General features: G+C 30.5%; 1 protein-coding gene across 1 annotated transcript in view; it reads right to left on the reverse strand.

The window, feature by feature from the left end:
* Nucleotides 1–963: 963 nt before the first annotated feature.
* The window catches only part of LOC132760672 (uncharacterized), a 38,312-nt gene continuing 19,702 nt past the window's right edge, over nt 964–19,573 (reverse strand). Inside the window, exons 5-16 of the mRNA XM_060752704.1 lie at nt 14,945–15,023; nt 14,301–14,423; nt 13,128–13,250; nt 12,786–12,914; nt 12,145–12,267; nt 7,985–8,110; nt 6,829–6,969; nt 5,909–5,947; nt 5,000–5,234; nt 2,910–3,099; nt 1,266–1,401; nt 964–971 (exon numbers count right to left, since the gene is read on the reverse strand). Coding sequence (XP_060608687.1) covers nt 964–971; nt 1,266–1,401; nt 2,910–3,099; nt 5,000–5,234; nt 5,909–5,947; nt 6,829–6,969; nt 7,985–8,110; nt 12,145–12,267; nt 12,786–12,914; nt 13,128–13,250; nt 14,301–14,423; nt 14,945–15,023 — 1,452 coding nt within the window. The remainder of the gene's footprint in view (nt 972–1,265; nt 1,402–2,909; nt 3,100–4,999; nt 5,235–5,908; nt 5,948–6,828; nt 6,970–7,984; nt 8,111–12,144; nt 12,268–12,785; nt 12,915–13,127; nt 13,251–14,300; nt 14,424–14,944; nt 15,024–19,573) is intronic.

The raw sequence follows: 19,573 nt of genomic DNA on the forward strand, positions 1-19,573 counted from the left end.
AATCATTTTCACACGCCGTCGGTTGTTTTCAATGTAATATTATCAGTAAGATTTGTCTAACATTATAAAACGTAAATAAATGAAAAATCATTACCGGTTTACAACCTTAAATGCTTCATGGGTGTATTGTTTACTATTATATCTATGAATTTAGTTATTTTAGGTCGACATTTACTTTATATATTGGATAAAAACTTGTCAACAACTCCCAGCATTAAATTACTATTTGTTTATAATTATGCTAAGTTTCTCAGCAATACCATTTCCGTCTGTGTATGTTCGAGGTGCTTATCCGAAGACTGACGGAAAGGGCCGAAAAGTTGCGATTGGTATTTCAATATCTGTTGACAATCTTTATATCTACAACGTCTGATTTTGGTTCCAAAAAAATGAAACTGGGACAAGTCCATTTAAGAAATTCTGCAGGTCGATGGTTAATGAACTATATTTAGTGCAGAAAAGTAAGATTCCGGTTTATCATTAAACTTTTGCAGATTGCTCTATATCATTTTAACAGTTTAAGTCTTCAATTTAAGTTTAAAAATGTATATTATCGAGCAAAATAGAAATGGTTGTATGATTGCAGGAAATTGACGCAGATTCAAAAGAAATCAATAGACTTATGTGCAAAGAGTTTAGGATATTAAATTTACTACCCGCCGCTGGCAGTGACTACAGTCAAAAAAGTTCATAAAACAATACTTAAATTCCTTATGTACAGTTTAAAATTGTTATCCAAAAGAGAAAAACAATATAATCTTACTTTATATACATTCAATTTGATATCTAAAATCGACATCTTGTTAACCGAATTGTCATTTACCCGTATATACAAATGTTTACAACGAATATTTCTAAAGAAAATATTTAAAACAGTTTTACAAATTTAAAGCATAATAAAATAAAGAAATAAAAGACTTCAAGAGAGAAAATTGTTCATCAATGTTTTCATCCTCGTAACGTTTACGGATCTGAAAAAGTAAGAAAAAAGTTATTACAGATTTTTGTTAGATAAGAGCTATTGCTAACTTTTTTATTTTTTTATCATAGATGTGTATATTCTGAAGTTTTTAGTATTTGGTTTTCAAAACACGAATCATTAACCACGTCATTTAATTACTATATGGTTGATTAGCAACTTGATTTACTACAAAGTACCATAAGCCTACCTTGCACAATGTTATTAGATTTACCGAAAAAAAAACAACAAACAAACAAGATAAATACGATAAGATCAGTGACATATCTTTTTGAAAATAACTTACTGCAAATTGAGAACAATATGTCATCGACCAAATTTTTCAATGTATCGAATGTTGCTGTAGTGTATACATAGTCGGTACCAGATGATATGGAAAGTAGTTCGTTGTAATTGTAATTTCCTATACCAATAGCATAAATCTGCAACAAAAAATAATACATGTGTATGTACTGTTTGTGGATTAAGACATTATTTCTGAACAATAATCGGCCAAAGATGTTTAAGAGTCCCCTCCTTCAGAACGAGTGCCCTTGTTCTTGTTTGGTACTGACAATGACCATACTGGTTATTGTACAAATTCCAAGCTTTATGTCTATCGTTAGATTGTATTTGAGCCGCGTCACGACAAAACCAACATAATGGGTTTTCGATTGCGACCAGCATGAATCCAGACCAGCCTGCGCATCCGCACAGTCTGATCAGGATCCATGCTGATCGCTATCAGTTTCTCTACTTGTTATACGGTTGATGGATCCTGATCAGACCGCGCAGGCTGGATGGATCCATGCTGGTCACAAACCCATTAAGTTGTTTTTTACGTGACGCGGCTAATTTTACATTCCTTGCAATGATGGTTGATGACACTCCAAAGCATCGTTTTGTTGTTGTTGTTGTTGTTGTTTAAATTTTAGATATACAGACATTGAAGAAAACTGACGTTTTATACATAAATGAATGATATAAATACATAAACATTGTGAAATTGAATGAACGACCATCTTAGAACTTCAAAAGATGGAAAAGGTTGTTTACTTGGCAGTTTGCACAACCTACATGTATTGTGAAACAAAAGTAAAATTGATAAAAGATAAATTGCAACGAACCATGTTATATGTGACAGTTTGTTGTAGTATGAACAGAGAATATTTTTAAAGACACATAGTGCGTTAGAAATAAATACATGTTCCGTTCTGAAAGGGGAAAACGTGTTTTACAACACTGTAATAATTGATTAAAACCATGTGAGATCCTGACCACCTGATTAAAATATAACTAAATGCGAAACAATTTGACAAAAGTGTAGCAAAGTGTTAATCATGTCATGGAGTTTAATAGTGTATGTATATCTGTAATTAAGTGGTGTACTGTTTTAATTGTCAAAATGAAAAGAAACAAAAGATAGATTTGTTGTGTGGCTTGGAAAATAAAAACAAGGGTAGGTGAAGTGCAAAATAGATTTGGTATGGGTTTGTGTTAGACACACAAAGTGGAAACGGAGGCAAAATTGATTAGATAGGATGAAATTATGTTTTCTATTGGAACATCACGTGATGCAAAGGCTAAAAATTCATTAATTACATTTCACAATGGGTGAAATATTTAGATTTTTGTAGGTATCCCTACTTAACACGAAATTTTCATGATGAATTGTCACTTTGAAAAAAAATATATGAACCGCGTCACGACAAAACAAATGTAATGCGTTTGCGACCAGCATGATTCCAGACCAGCCTGCGCTCCCGCGCAGTCTGATCAGGATCCATGCTGTTCGCTATCAGTTTCTCTACTTGTTATAGGGTTTGTAAGCGAACAGCATGGATCCTGATCAGAATGCGCGGATGAGCAGGCTGGTCTGGATCCATTCTGGTCGCAAACTTATTACGTTGATTTTGTCGTGACGTGACTCATACACATTTAATATAATTACCTTGGTATCTGGAATACTTTTTAAGTTAGCGATACTAGTTGGCAAATGGGTAGTATCGTAAGGTGAAGTTGTTACTCCGTCAGTAAGAACAAGTACAATATTTGGGATATTTGGCCTGTTACCGGTGTGCGTCAGTATATCAAAGGCTACATCAAGGCCAAGGTCAGTTCTCGTTGTCCCTGATGAATATCTGAAATAATAATAATTTTATCATCGCATCATTAATCTTGTACTGTTTTATAACATATAATAATTGACAATTTTAATACATTAAGTATTTGCATAAAACTGTAAAATTAATACTGTAAAAAACGCATATATCAATATCTTGCAACTGTTCCAAAAGAACAGAATAGTGAATATTTTACGACTCGTGAACTAAACAGTTTCTAGTGTTTAACATAAATGTAATTACACAAATAAAATGAAAATCAATTGAGCCGCGTCATGACAAAACCAACATAATGGGCTTGCGACCAGCATGGATCCAGACCATCCTGCACATCCGCGCAGTCTGATCAGGATCAACAAAGTCTATAACAAAAAGAGAAACTGATAGCGAAAATCAATGGATTGACACCGAAAACAGGGCGTTCTTGATAATATAGGAAAATATTTGAACTGTCAATTATATTATCTTTCCATTTACATTAAAATACATTGTTTTATGATACACTGGTTAATAGTCTCTCCTTTATTACATCAATTTGATAACTTATAATCTGCGTCGATTAAGTAAATTTCAGCCTTTATTTGTCATAAAGCGATGAACATTATTACCTCGAGAAAATAATGTCATATGCTAGCAAATGAATATCCACTTACAGAAGTTACTTGCTGTAATATGCAATTGGCGTTATGTCTTAAAAAGGGAGTGCGCTGCTCAACTTAAGATACATATAGTATTGTATGCATGTAACTGACAGACAAAACAGATCAAGCACACGTGCATGAATATAGAAAAATGAAGTTTTTCATGTTCATTTCTCTATTTATAGTGCAATTTTGTCGTACTAAATCATCACTTCTTGTATTGTAACTGCATGTTGCTAAAAAGCTTTTTTCGATGCACATACCGCATTAATAACTTTTCTATCTTTAGAAAATATTAGAAATGATAGTTTAACATGTCAATTCCGACTAAAAGGACGCAAAGAGAAGAGGAATTGATAAAAGATTGAACTTGATTTTCTGTCAGAATATTAGCCACTTTCATGGTATTTCTGCCATCGACGGCAGCATTTATAATATGTATCTGCCTACAAAGGCAGCATTTTTTCTTCGACCGGACAAAATTGAGCGTCTGTAAAACTTTCAAGAAAAGACTCACGGGGTAGATATTTGGCTTGCGTGACCCCAATGGATGAACGTCTATATTGATAACAGGAAATCCTGCCATTTACTTAAAACTTGAGATATTTTGAACAGAAAACAGACATTTTCACGGATTTTCTGAGGCTGTCACTTTTAACCTGCTCAAAATAGTCTTAAAACAGGAAAAAACGAGTCCAAAATTACCTTACAGTATCTCCATTCAATGGACAATAGTTTTATAGCAATGAAATGGGCCGTATTTGTGTAATATAATTAAACTAACCAAATTAAAAACCTACCTGTATCGATCGGTAATTTTCAGATATCTGCCATCACTGCAGTGATCTGCCACCACTGCCGCCGGTAATACGGTGTAATGATGTATGATACAAATTCTAGACTTAATTTGAACATTAAACATTCGTTTGTTTAGTTTTTGTACATAAACGTTGCTTCATAAGATTTTTAGAGTTATTCATGAACTTTATAATACGTGTGTGTGTGGTGTATGTCTATGTGTTTTTATAGTGTATGTGTTGCAGCTTATGCGCTATCTGATTTGTATTGAATCAAGTTTTCACTAGTGTGTTAGTCAAATGGAGCCAGTAAAGATATATGAATGGAAAAACTTATATTAATAACCTTTTTGAAATTAGGCCATGTATGATAAGGGGTCACCAAGGTCAAGCACTAACTGAGCTCTTTGTATATTTACATTCAGTGAACTTAAACATCTTTGTTTTGTATAACTGTCACACTAAAAACCATGTACTTACACCAAATTAGTTATCTCCAGGGAGACTTCAAAGTTGTTATCAAACATGTCGAGGTAAAAATATGAATTAATGCCATATGAATAGTCCACGTGGCCGATTCTTGTTTCATCCTGAGATACATTAAACGCATTAATCAGTGTCAGTACAAACGCTTTAATTTTCTGGTAGTTTGCTGTCTTTACTGAGCCAGATGCATCAGTAACAAAAACAATGTCGGACGAAAAATCCGTACAGTCTGAAAGAAAAGAATTTCAGATTTTTATTCAAATGCTAATACTCATAAAATATACAGTAATCTATTTAATATAATATGAATTTAGGTTCTACCAATGACGCCAAAAAACTCAATTACAACCATGATAGAACTTTCAATATATAAACCAAACCTTTCTTGGACTTCGTAAATAATAAGTAAACATGAGTAAATACATGTATGTTATTCCGAATGAACTGGTGGTGTTCGACCTATCATCAAAATGTTCCGAAAGTCACCGAATACATCGTCCGCCATTTTGTTAATCTTTATTTTGGTTGCAAATTAAACTTGATAATACAACAACACTGGGGTATTTTTGTTATACCATTAAGAAATTTGAGCCACATCACGACAATACCAACAGAGTGCGTTCGCTACCAGCATGGAATAAGACTAGCCTGCGCATCCGTGCAGTCTGATCAGGATCCATGCTGTTCGCTTACAAACCCTATAACAAGTAGAAAAACTGATAGCGAACAACATGGATCCTGATCAGACTGCGCGGATGCGCAGGCTGGTCTGGATCTATGCTGGTCGCAAACCTAATATGTTGGTTTTGTCGTGACACGGCTCATATATTTTATACGTACCGAAGCAACAATTATTGTCGTCATTTTCTTGACAGACGTAGCATATGCAATAATCAGACATACATTGACCGTCAAATGTACAAGAATCACCAAGCGCAAATTCTGTAAAACAATAGTAAATAAATTACAAGAAACTGAAGGATAAATTACTATCATTATAAAAACGTTTAGAAGATACGATTGGCTTCAGAATTTATGACTTAGTTGTAGCATGTCATTTGACACACGACATCTGCTTCCGCTAAATGAAATATTGTTACTATCATTGCAATAATGTGAACACCAAAATTATGGTATAATCATTTCACATCACATGTGAAAGAAAAATAGTTGTTACATTCATTTCTTCTATAGTGCTTGTTTAGTTTATTTTTTTTTAATACATAAAGTTTTTTGTCACTTCGGAAAATGTAACATCATTTTGAGAAAAGTATACGGCTGGTCTTAAATTAATAAATAACCTATCTCGGTCATCTAAATGTGGACATAGTTGACAAGTTGTATCTTACCAAATGGAACATGATATTCAAACTAAATAGTACAAAAATATAAACCCTCTCCCATGTTTTAAACGCTTCTCTTTTATATTTCTAAAGAATTATAAGCATGACAGCAAAGGCCAACAAGGCAATGCGAAGTTCCATACAACCCAGTCATATCGACAGGGCATACAATGGCAGACAAAAGGCTGATATTTTCCTCAAAGTTTATTTTCGATATTTATCATTTCCAAAGTATCTTAATATCGTACTCTCACACAGTATATATTTTACCATGCAAAAGAATTATAGTATGTATGCAAATTTTGTTCAAGATTTGTTCAAGATTTGCATTCTCGAATTAACATTTTTCTAAGTTTTTTATTTATTTTATTTTATTATTGATTTCTTTTAACTTCATAAGTATATAGATATTATATATACACGAAATAAAATAAAATAAAATAAATGCAACAAGATTTGATGTACATGTATTATACTTACTAGGACTACAAACTCCACACGTTGTGTTGAGGTAATAGCTATCGTTACACTGACATATAGACTCCCCATTAACCTCTACACATATCTGGTTTGGGTCAAGACAATCAGAATCGACCACACATTCTCCGCATGTTAGGGAATCTAGATTTTTGTATCAAACACAAGATCATGTGATTATTTCTAATGGTTTCGTATGGTGATGCATTTCTTCAAGCTGTTGAAAACCTAATTGTGACTATCTAGTTAGTTGTCATGTAAATAAGATATACAGATTTTCTTTTGATTCTCTTGACAAATTTTCAGTTAAATCGCAAAGAAGTGTACTTCCCAAAAGCACTTAAAGGAGCCCAAACCTGGCAACACCAACCAACGATATATGAGCCGTGTCACGACAAAACTAACATAGTGGGTTTGCGACCAGCATGGATCCAGACCAGCCTGCGCATCCGCGCAATCTGATCAGGATCCATGCTGTTCGCTATCAGTTTCTCTACTTGTAATAGAGTTGGTAAGCGAACAGCATGGATCCTGATCAGACTGCGCGGATGCGGAGGCTGGTCTGGATCCATGCTGGTCGCAAACGCACTATGTTGGTTTTGTCGTGACGCTGCTCATATCTCAGTGGAGTACTGAGGAATCAATTTTTGTCGGTTTGTAATCAAACAATCAAACGGCTTTACCTTATTATTATTTATTTGTATATTCCTTTTTAATCATCCAGGCATAAGATTAGATTTTACGATTTTAAAAACTTTTTCGTCACATATCCAGAAGATGTTATAACTTTAAAAATTACACAATCTGCTATAATTTATAATGTATAGATTGTGCATAAAAGCATAAAAATAAAAATAATATCTAATTTAAAAAAATTAAATTGATGTCATGTATGCGTTGCAAAATGTGTGACCTTACCATTGATGTTAAGTGTTTCTATAACTTAGGTAAAATGTATTTATGTTAGCATTTACATCAAATTCGGTCATTCTGGTCGGCTTATTTGACTTTATATACATCTAAACTTTACTTGTATCAGTATAAGATATCTTTCGTTTGTAAAGAAAGACCATTAAAATGCTATCACCTCTTGAAAATAAATATACTCGTACAATTGATTTGACAACAATGAATGAAATCATTTTGGAAAATATCTTACAACATTCGTTGCCGACTTGAACTTCACTCCCAGGGCACTCACATCGGAATGTTGATCCGCACACTAAACCATTGACCTGACAGGAGTCAGGTGAGGTATCACAAGGTGCATCTAGTACCGCACCAACTATGAAAACATTTGACCAAATCATCAGCATAGTAAAACGTATTTTCTTTCGTAGTAACAGTTACAAGACATAAAAAGCACCAAAATACAAAAATAAGAAAAATATATTTTTTAGTCTTATTTAAAGATCCTGTATTTTGTGATAAAAGGGGTAAACCACACTAAGTGAAATTATATACTGTATATGTACATAATTATGCGAATAAAACATTTTTCAAACATCGAATGATATGTAAAATATGTACTGCAAATATTTGTGCATATTATATGTAATCATTAAAATATATGCATTCATTTCATATTGTAAAATTTGACTTAAACATTATAGAAAATAGATTTTTATTACCTCACTTTATTTACATGAAAGGTTAAATTCGTAATATCTTTATAAATAATGCTTTTTGGATCCTGCAATATTGATAATTCTTAATTTGAGCATCATAAAAAATTGTGTTACAGGATCTTTAAACATTTCTGATTGTCTAAAATAAATGATAGGCAATTGTCATTAGTACCCGTGTTTATGGCAAACAATCTTTCAAGTAATCTTATTAACGATAATTAAATGAGTTACAAATAGGAAATGACCTCTACCGGGAATTGCATTTTGTCCATGAAATAAAATTAACAATAAGTAAAATGAATATAAAAGTTTGTTTTAATTGATACACTAAGTTATTAATTATAAAACATAGTTTTATGCGGATAGACATTAGGTGGTGGTCGAAATAGTTCAAAAGCATATAAGCTATGCGACAAACTCTATCTGAGAAGATTGTAGAACCTACTCGTATTCAAGTAAACGCGAAGCTACTCTTACATCTAACATGTATAAAGCTAAATTTCAAATTTCTTCTATAAGGTTTAAAAGATGTGAAAGAAAATCACTAATAATCGGCAAGCAGTAATCGGAATTCAAGGTGCAATGTAGAAGACATTTCAAAATATTTCATATACAGTAGAATTCCTACTTAAGACCAACTCAGATTTAAGACCACACCGTTATCAAGACCACTTTTTTAAAGAACGGAATTTTCTGTTCTTTAAGTCAATAGTTACATACTCCAGAATTAAGACCACCTCATTTATCCACTTTTAAGTCCACCAGATTCAGTCCCAATTCATTGATTTATTCTTTATTTGAACTCATGAAATAATTAACTGGGAAAAGTCTTTATTTTTATAACCATAAGAATAGATTTTTAATATCAAAATTATCTTATTATCGTCTGTTGCGAATCTAAAATAATAAAAGTCAATGCCACATGGTTTTCGTTCTTTCCGGAATATTTATAAAATTATATCCTTCACTGATTATTTGAAATATCTTTTATATGGCATAATGAAAAAGAATCAGTAAGTACTGACAGAATGCATTCTGTTATTGTTCTATTAAAGCTTAAAAACAATCATTAAAAGACATTGACAATCTTATTTTCAGGTTTGTCACAAATACGCCGGAATTTTCTAAATGACAGAAAATAACACAGAAAACTAGAAAATGGCCATTTGAATTTATAATAGGCAATTTCAGTGTGTATGGGTGTTTATAGAATATTAAAATTTGATTTAGTTACTATATAGCTATTTATCATGGCATAAGAGAAAATCTAGATCTAATTAATATATTCACTTTGAAATTTCGCTGTTTCACTACGAAGCGAGAATTAATCTCAATCTTTGTTTTTGTATTTTTTTCTATTCTCTTGATATTGAATTTATGTATGCCTGCGTAAATTTTTACATGTTATAATCATAATTGAACGATCAGTATTTACGCATTTAATTTTTCAATAAGCTAACTTTCTATGCGGCATGCATAGTTTTATCCCCCATTTACGTCACATCCGGTAAGGGAAGAAACTCTTCACTGACTGTTATCGCTTAAATGAAAGGGTCTATTGAGACCACTGATTTTAAAGTCAACACCTCCCAGGATCACATATATTTTATCGTGTTATTATGAATGTTTTACTAGTCTCTTATAATTCAATGATTGAATGGTCATGTACTTTTTTTGTGTTTTATGTTTGCTTATGAATTTTATTTGTGTATGTACATGAATGAGACTTAAATAAATAAATAAATAAATATTTGTTATCATTTTTTGCTTGAATGACACTTGATTTAACAGGGTGTCAAAACTGTCATTATAAGGTTATATTATGAAATAAGGTGTGAAGTAACAATTACTGTGGCTCTATTCAGCACATTTATTTTGTAAAGAATTAATGTCTTATATGATAGGTGAAATATGTACTGAATTATATAATAATTAATATTGAAATCAGACCAAAGAGAATTTAATATAAAATTTCTTCAGAAAAAATGTTTTGCTCTCATCTGATGAAATATTATAACATATGTTTTACTTGTAGGTTAAAGCAGCATGCCTCCAGATTCATGCTAATTTTCATGAAAATTTTGAAAATGTATTTGAAAGTAAAATTAAAACCAAAGAGAATTAAATATAAAATTTCTTCGGAAAAAATGTTTTGCTCTCATCTGATGAAATATTATAACATATGTTTTACTTGTAGGTTAAAGCAGCATGCCTCCAAATTTATGCTAATTTTCATAAAAATTTTAAAAATGTATTTGAAAGTAAAATTGAAACCAAATAGGATTTAATATTAAACTTCTTCGGAAAAAATGTTTTGCTCTCATCTGATGAAATATTATAACATATGTTTTACTTGTAGGTTAAAGCAGCATGCCTCCAGATTCATGCTAATTTTCATGAAAATTTTAAAAATGTATTTGAAAGTAAAATACTGTGAGTGAACAAGGAAAGTACAGTAATTTACATATTGCAAACGGCACTTACAATCACGTAAATTAGCAAAAAGAGGTCATAATATACAAAAATACCTCTTACTGCCTAACTAACGCAGTAGAATTATAGTGATTGATCTGCAAAATCATTCATTAATCGCACATAACATGTTAATAATTATTTAAATATTGAATATTTTTACTTTTCTTAAGATCTTAATACATTTTGCTAAAGATTAAATTCCTTGAAATATTTTGGCTAATCTGGACGCATGCAGCTTTAAGATACATATTGTCTATTCATTCAACATGACTAAAATAGACCATGGTCATCAAGTATGAAAGCAATGATAAGAATATTCACAATTATTAAGACCACATCGCAATTAAGACCACTTTGGTCCTGTCCCGATGGTGGTCTTAATTGATGGTTTTTACAATACTAAACTTTTCATTGCAGAAATGTTGTATTTTAATGTAATGAATAATCATCAGCTTGAGATAGAGTAAATAAAATAATAGAAAAAAACGGTCAACACTGCAAAATTAAAATGAGCCGTGTCATGACAAAACCAACATCATGGGTTTGCGAACAGCATGGATCCAGACCAGCCTGCGCATCCGCGCAGTCTGATCAGGATCCATGTTGTTCGCTTACAGACCCTATAACAAGTAAAGAAACTGATAGCGAACAGCATGGATCCTGATCAGGCTGCGCGGATGCGCAGGCTGGTCTGGATCCATGCTGGTCGCAAACGCACTATGTTGGTTTTGTCGTGACACGGCTCAAATTGTTGCCAGCTTGGCATTACGACTGTAGTGTTACCATGCCACCAAGCAACGCCTGAAGAAAAACTTAACTTTTAAACATGGAAATGGTCATTTTTTTGATTTACAAATATCACTTATGTGTTCACACGGCAATTATCATTGAACTTTCAATGTGACATGTTCATGCGATTCAATGAAAAGCGACGTATGGCCCCGAGTAAATTACAGACATTCAGTTAATTGTCAAGTAAGCGACAATCAAACGGCATTCATACGACCGAAACAAAATGCCTACATCACACATAAAATGAAAAACTGACTTCCGTTCCAAAAATAATCATCATCACAACAGCACACTGTTCCGTTGCAAGATGCATGACAATCTCAGATATCAAGAATCATATAAGAAACAACTGGACATAATTCATAATAAATTTATCTTTCGAATCAACAACTTGATGCTATGTTTGAAATGAATATCAAAATACCGCAGTGAGTTCCGTTCCAAGAATAACCATCATCACAATCGCACACTGTTCCGTTGCAAGATGCATGACAATCTATGCATGTATCCGCTGCATTTGTGCACTTGTCTGTAACTCTTGTTCCATCTAAAATATGTGAAGTTTTAGTTGAGTACATAACTTATTCTTACAAAGATTAATGTTACGATCAATATTTAAAAAACACTAGCCCATTCAGTCTTTAAAGCGAAAACAGTGCTAAGAAGCAAATATGTTTATTCAATGTTTACATATTTTAATGATTGAATTATAACTGCTGTGTGGCCTGAAAACTGCATGCTTCCAGGTGAACTAATCAATTCATATAACCCATATTAAGGAAAATGTACCAAGAGTTTAAGAAAATTAGAATATTCAAACTCTAGTAATAGTTTACGTGCTATATGCAAGGAATAATTGTAATTATTACCTATTAAGCATTTTAACCATTGTTCGGTAATTTATATGGATCGAAAGTGCCTTATTCAATGTGTAAAATCACTTTTTTTGTTCACTTGACAATATTTTACTTTTTAATACATTTAAAAAATATATAAAAATAACACTGAATCTGGATGCATACTACAGGTACAATTTACACAATGTGATAGTTTAAGAATACTTACAGCACTCTCCATCGTACTGTATAGGAAGTGCAGGTGGACATTCACATCTTCCGGAATCAGCGCCACAAACTAAGTCGCCTTCACATGAGTCAGGAGAATAACCACAATCGTCACATAATGCTGATCCAACTATTAAAACGAAGCTTACAATTATTAATCAAGTACGATAAAAATAATATGTATTGTGTTACATGATCAAGGAACAGTTATCAGTGTTTTTCTCTCACTTGTCATAATATGAACAGTCATATAAGAAACAATTGAACAGGATTCTTAATATTTTTATTTTTATAATACATCAATTTGACACTACATGTATGTTTGAAATGAATATCAAAATACCGCAGTGAGTTCCGTTCCAAGAATAACCATCATCACAATCGCAAATTGTTCCGTTGCAAGATGCATGACAATCTATGCATGTATCCGCTGCATTTGTGCATCTGTCTGTGACTCTTGTTCCATCTGAAATATGTGAAGATTTAGTTGAGTACACAACTTATTCTTACAAAGATTAATGTTAAGATCAATATTTTAAGAAAAACACAAGCCAATTCAGTCTTTAAAACAAAAACAGTGCTAATAAGCAAATATGAAGCAAATATGTTCATTCAATGTTTACATATTGTTCTGATTTAAGTATAATTGCTGTGTGGTCTGAAAACTGCATGCTTCTAGATGAACTAATCAATTCATAAAACCTTCATTAAGAAAAATGTACCAAAAAAAAAAAAAAAAAAAAAAAAAAAAAAAAAAAAAAAAAAAAAAAAAAAAAAAAAAAAAAACAAAAAAAAAAAAAAAAAAAAAAAAAAAAAAAAAAAAAAAAAAAAATGCAGTTTAAGAAATTTAAAATATTCAAACTCTAGTAATAGTTTAAGTGCTATATGCAAGGAATAATTGTTTTATTACCTGAATTAATCATTTAAACCATTGTTCGGTAATTTATGTGGATCGGAAAGTGCCTTATTCAATGTGTAAAATTTCACTTTTTTTGTTTCACTTGAGAATATTTTACTTTTTGATACATTTAAAAAATTCTATAAAAATAACACTGAAATCTGGAGGCATAACTACAGGGTACAATTTACCACAATGTGATAGTTTAAGAAAACTTACAGGTAAAAAAAAAAAAAAAAAAAAACTCTCCATCGTACTGTATAGGAAGTGCAGGGTGGACATTCAATCATCTTCCAAGACTCAGCGCCACAAACTAAGTCGTCGTCCTGGAGTTCAGAAAAAAAAAAAAAAAAAAAAAAAAAAACATGAGGTCAGGAGAATAACCAAAATCGTCACATAATGCTGACCCAACTATTAAAACGAAGCTTACATTTATTGATCACGTATGATAAAATAATATAAATCGTGTTACATAATAAAGGAACAGTTATCAGTCTTTTTCTCTCACTCGTAATAATATGAACAGTCATATAAGAAACAACTGGACAGGATTCATTAAAAAAATTATCTTAATAATACATCCACTTGATACTATGTTTGAAATGAATATCAAAATACCGCAGTGAGTTCCGTTCCAAGAATAACCATCATCACAATCGCACACTGTTCCGTTGCAAGATGCATGACAATCTATGCATGTATCCGCTGCATTTGTGCATCTGTCTGTAACTCTTGTTCCATCTAAAATATGTGAAGTTTTAGTTAAGTACATAACTTATTCTTACAAAGATTAATGTTACGTTCAATATTTAAAAAAAACACTAGCCCATTCGGTCTTTAAAGCTAAAACAGTGCTAAGAAACAAATATGTTTATTCAATGTTTACCTATTTTAATGATTCAATTATAACTGCTGTGTGGCCTGAAAACTGCATGCTTCTAGATGAACTAATCAATTCATAAAACCTTCATTAAGAAAAATGTACCAAGAGTTTAAGAAAATTAAAATATTCAAACTCTAGTAATAGTTTACGTGCTATATGCAAGGAATAATTGTTTTATTACCTATTAATCATTTTAACCATTGTTCGGTAATTTATGTGGATCGAAAGTGCCTTATTCAATGTGTAAAATCACTTTTTTTTGTTCACTTGACAATATTTTACTTTTTAATACATTTAAAAAATATATGAAAATTACACTGAATCTGGATGCATACTACAGGTACAATTTACACAATGTGATAGTTTTAAGAATACTTACAGCACTCTCCATCGTACTGTATAGGAAGTGCAGGTGGACATTCACATCTTCCGGAATCAGCGCCACAAACTAAAGTCGCCTTCACATGAGTCAGGAGAAATAACCACAATCGTCACATAATGCTGATCCAACTATTAAAACGAAAAGCTTAACAATTATTAATCAAGTACGATAAAATAAATATGTATTGTGTTACATGATCAAGGAACAGTTATCAGTGTTTTTCTCTCACTTGTCATAATATGAACAGTCATATAAAGAAACAATTGAACAGGATTCTTAATATTTTTATTTTTATAATACATCAATTTGACACTACATGTATGTTTGAAATGAATATCAAAATACCCGCAGTGAGTTCCGTTCCAGAATAACCATCATGCCCCACACAATCGCAATTTTTCCCGTTGAAAGATGCATAAATCTTGAAATGTATCCGCTGCTTTTTGTGCCACCCTGTCTGTGACTCTTGTTCCATTTGAAAAAATGTAAAAGTTTTTAAGTTGAGTACATCAACTTATTCTTACAAAAATTAAGTAAGAAACAAAATTTAAAAAAACATAGCCCAAAAGTTTTAAAAAAAACAGTTTTAAAAACCAAAAAATGAAGCAAAAAGTTCATTAAGTTTACATATTGGGTTTTGGGTTTAAGTATAATTTGTGTGGGCCCCCAAACTGCCCTGCTTCTAGATTAACTAAAAATTCTAAAACCCCTTTAAATTTAAAAAAAAGTTAAACCCAAAAGTTTGAAAAAAATTTTTCAAAAATCTAAAAATAGTTTTTCGTGCTATATGCAAGGAATAAATTTTTTTAATTTCCTATTAATCAAATTTTAAAATTTGGGTTTGGTAATTTTAAAGTTTGGGGAAATGCCCCTTTTTCAAAAGTGTTTTAAAAAATTTTTTTTTTCCAAATTTAAAAAAATATTTTTCTTTTTGGGTACCCTTTAAAAAAAATTTTATAAAAATAACAAATGAGTTGGGGGGCATACTAAGGGGAAATTTTCACAAATTTATAGTTAAAAATATTACAGATTCCATCGTAAATGTAAAGGAAATGAGGTGGACAATTTTACATCTTCCAAAACCAGCGCCCCAAAAAAAAAAATGGGTCAATGGTCAGGAGAAAAACCCCAAATTTTGTCACATAAATGCTACCCAAAATATTTTTAAAAGAAGTTACTTTTTTATCAAGGGATGATAAAAAAATATAAATGGTTACTAAAAAAAGGAACAGTTTTCATCTTTTTCTCTCAAATTGGGGAATAAAATAAAAAGTCAAAATAAAAAAACTGGACGGGTTTAAATTAAAAAAAAATTTTTTAAAAAAGAATCCAAATTGAAAACTTTTGTTGAAATGAATATTTAAAAAGAGTGGGGTTCCGTTCCCAAAAATAAATCATACAATCGACACCCGTTCCGTTGCAAAGATGCCCTGAAATTATGCATGTATCCGCTGATTTTGGGGCACTTGTTTTGTCTTTGTTCCCCTCTAAAAAAATGTTTAAGGGTTTTGTTGAGTACATAATTAAATTTTTTAAAAAAAGATTTTAAAGTTAAAGATCAATATTTAAAAACATAGATTCATTTTTTAAAACGAAAAAGTGCTAAAAGAAAATATGTTTATTAATGTTTTCATATTTTAAATGAAATTTAAATTTTGGGCCCGAAAATGCAAAGCTTCCAGGGGAAATAATTCCAAATTATTAACCCCTATTTTAAAGGGAAAATTTCCCAAAGAAATTTAAGAAAAATTTGAAAAATTTAAAATCTAGAATGGGTTTTCATGTTATTTTTGTAAGGGGAAAACTGGGTTTTTCCCAAAAAAAATTTTTTACCCATTTAAACATTTAGCCCTTGTTTGGGAAATTTAAAATTTGGGTTGAAATGGCTTATTCCAAAATTTTAAAATCACTTTTTTTGTTTATTGACCAAAATTTACTTTTTTAATACCCTTTTAAAAATTATATGAAAATTAAAATGAATCTTTGGGTGAAAACTAAGGTACAATTTACAAAAAGTGGGTAGGTTTTAAAAATATTTTAAACACTCCTCCATTTGATTTTATAGGAAGTGCAGGTGGACATTCACATTTCCCGGGAAACCGCCAAAAAACTAAGTCGCCTTACATGAAATCAGGGGAAAAAAACCCCAATCGTCACAAATGCTGATCCAACTATTTAAAAAAAGTTAAAAATTTTTTAACAATAAGATAAAATAAAAATGTATTGTTTAAATGATAAAAACAGGTTTTCAAAATGTTTTTCTTCAAATTTTTCAAATATGAAAGTCAATAGAAAACAATTGAAAACAGGATTCTTAAAAATTTTTATTTTTTTAATAATAATTTGAAACTACCAAAAGTATGGTTTTTTAAATGAATATTTAAAAAAACCGCAGTGAGGGTTTCCCTTTTAAAAATTAAACCAAACATCAAATCGCAAAATTTTTCCCCTTTCAAAGATGCAGACAATCCCTTTTTGCCCCTTGGGGAAACCGGGTGGGATTTTTTGCCCTGTCTTATTTGTTCCCTCTGAAATTGAAGTTTAGTTTAGTAAAAACAAATTTTCTTAAAAAGATTAAAGTTTTTTGATAAAAATTTTAAAAAAAAACAAAAAGCCCCCTTTATTTTTTAAAAAAAACAGGGGCTAATAAAACAAATATAAGGGAAATATTTTATTTCCAAAATTTTAAAAATTGGGTTTTGATTTTTTGTATTTAAGGTGTGGGGGTTCCCGAAAAATGCAAAGCCCCTTTTAGATAAAAAATCAAATTAAAAAAAAACCCTTTATTTTAAAAAAAATGTACCAAGATTTAAAAAAATTTAAAAAATTTTAAAATCTAGTAAAATTTTTCGTGCTTTTATGGGAAGGAAAAAAATTGTTTTTTTTTACCCAATTTTAAACATTTTAAAAACCAAATTTTTGGTAATTTTAATGGGATTGAAAAGTGCCTTTTTAATGTTTTAAAATATTTTTTGTTCATTAGGGAAAATTTTTCTTTTTGATACATTTAAAAATTTATAAAAAAAAACACTGGAAACTGGAGGCATCTTTCGGGGAAATTTACACAATGTGATAGTTTAAAAATACTTAAAAGCCTCTCCAAAGTACTGTATAGGAAGTGAGGTGGACATTCACATTTTCCGGGTCAGGGGCCCAAACTAAAATCGGCCTTTACATGAGTCAGGAAATAACCCCAAAAACGCACATAATGCTGACCCAAAAATATTAAAAAGAAGTTTCAATTTAAATTATAAGGTTTTGATAAAATAATATTAAAAGTGTTTCATAAAAAAGGAAAAAAGTTTTCAATTTTTTTTCTTTACTTGTAATTTTAAAATGAAAGTCATATAAAAAAAAATTGGGCAGGATTCTTAAAAATTTTTTTTTTATAATCATCCAATTTTTTAATTGTTTGAAATGAAAATCAAAAAAACCGCAGTGAGTTTTTTTTCCAAGAAAAACCATCATCCCAAACGAAAATTTTTCCGGGTTTCCAAAAATGATTTTTCAATAAAAGGATGTTATGCGGGGGTTTTGGGGCCTTTCGTAATTTTCCATCAAAAAGTTTAAATTTTTTTGGCAATTATTCTTAAAAAAATTAAAGTTACAAAAATATTTAAAAAAAGAAAAAACCCCTTCAATTTTTAAAAAAAAAAGGGCTAAAAGCAAAAATATTTTTTTATTAAAAGTTTTCATTTTTAAAAATAAATTTGGAAAAACCCCCTTGGGATAATATAAATTTTAAAAAACCCCCATTAAGAAAAAGAAAAATTTAAAGGAAAAAAAAAATATTAAACCCAGTAAAAAATTTAAAAGTTTTTATTAAAAGGGAAAATGTTTTAAAAATATTTATTAAAAATTTTTTGTTTTAATTTATTTGATGAAAAATGCCCTTTTTAAAGTGAAGTAATTTTTTTTTTTTATTGAATTTTATTTTTTTTTAAAATTTAAAAAAATTTTAAAAAATGAATCTTGGAAAAGCATATTCGGTAAATTTTCAAAAGTTAGTTTAAAAAATAACTTTCGCTCTCCATCCCTACTGTATAGGAAGTGAGGTTGGGAAATTTACATCTTCCCAAAAAAGGGCCACAAAAATAAAACGCCCTTTCCCCTGAGTCCGGAAAAAAATAACCCCAATTTGGTTTACTAAATGCTTTACCCCAAATAAAATTTAAAAAAAACTTACAATTTTTTAATCGTACAAAAAAATAAATTTTGTATTTTGTTAAAAATGAAAGGAAAAAGTTAAACAGTTTTTTCCCCTCACTTTATAAATGAAAGTCAAATAAGAAAAAATTTAAAAGGATTTTTAATATTTTTATCTTTATAATACATCAACTTGATACTATGTTTGAAATGAATATCAAAATACCGCAGTGAGTTCCGTTCCAAGAATAACAATCAACACAATATTGGTTATCAATTGAATTTCATATCCCTTCCGGAACAATAGTTCACTTAATGTTATTCGCAAATGTGAAACACCTTCAATATTTATTTTTCAAGTATAAATACGGCCTTATCAATGAAACACATGGTATTGTACTTGATGCCACGAGATACAGGTGAAACACGGATTCTCGAAACCACATTGTCCATTTAAAAACATGTTGCCAGCCAAATCTG

The sequence above is a fragment of the Ruditapes philippinarum genome, unplaced genomic scaffold, assembly GCF_026571515.1.
Source record: "Ruditapes philippinarum isolate M1 unplaced genomic scaffold, ASM2657151v2 ctg2269_1_1_1_1, whole genome shotgun sequence".
In the NCBI taxonomy this organism is placed as follows: Eukaryota; Metazoa; Mollusca; class Bivalvia; order Venerida; family Veneridae; genus Ruditapes; species Ruditapes philippinarum.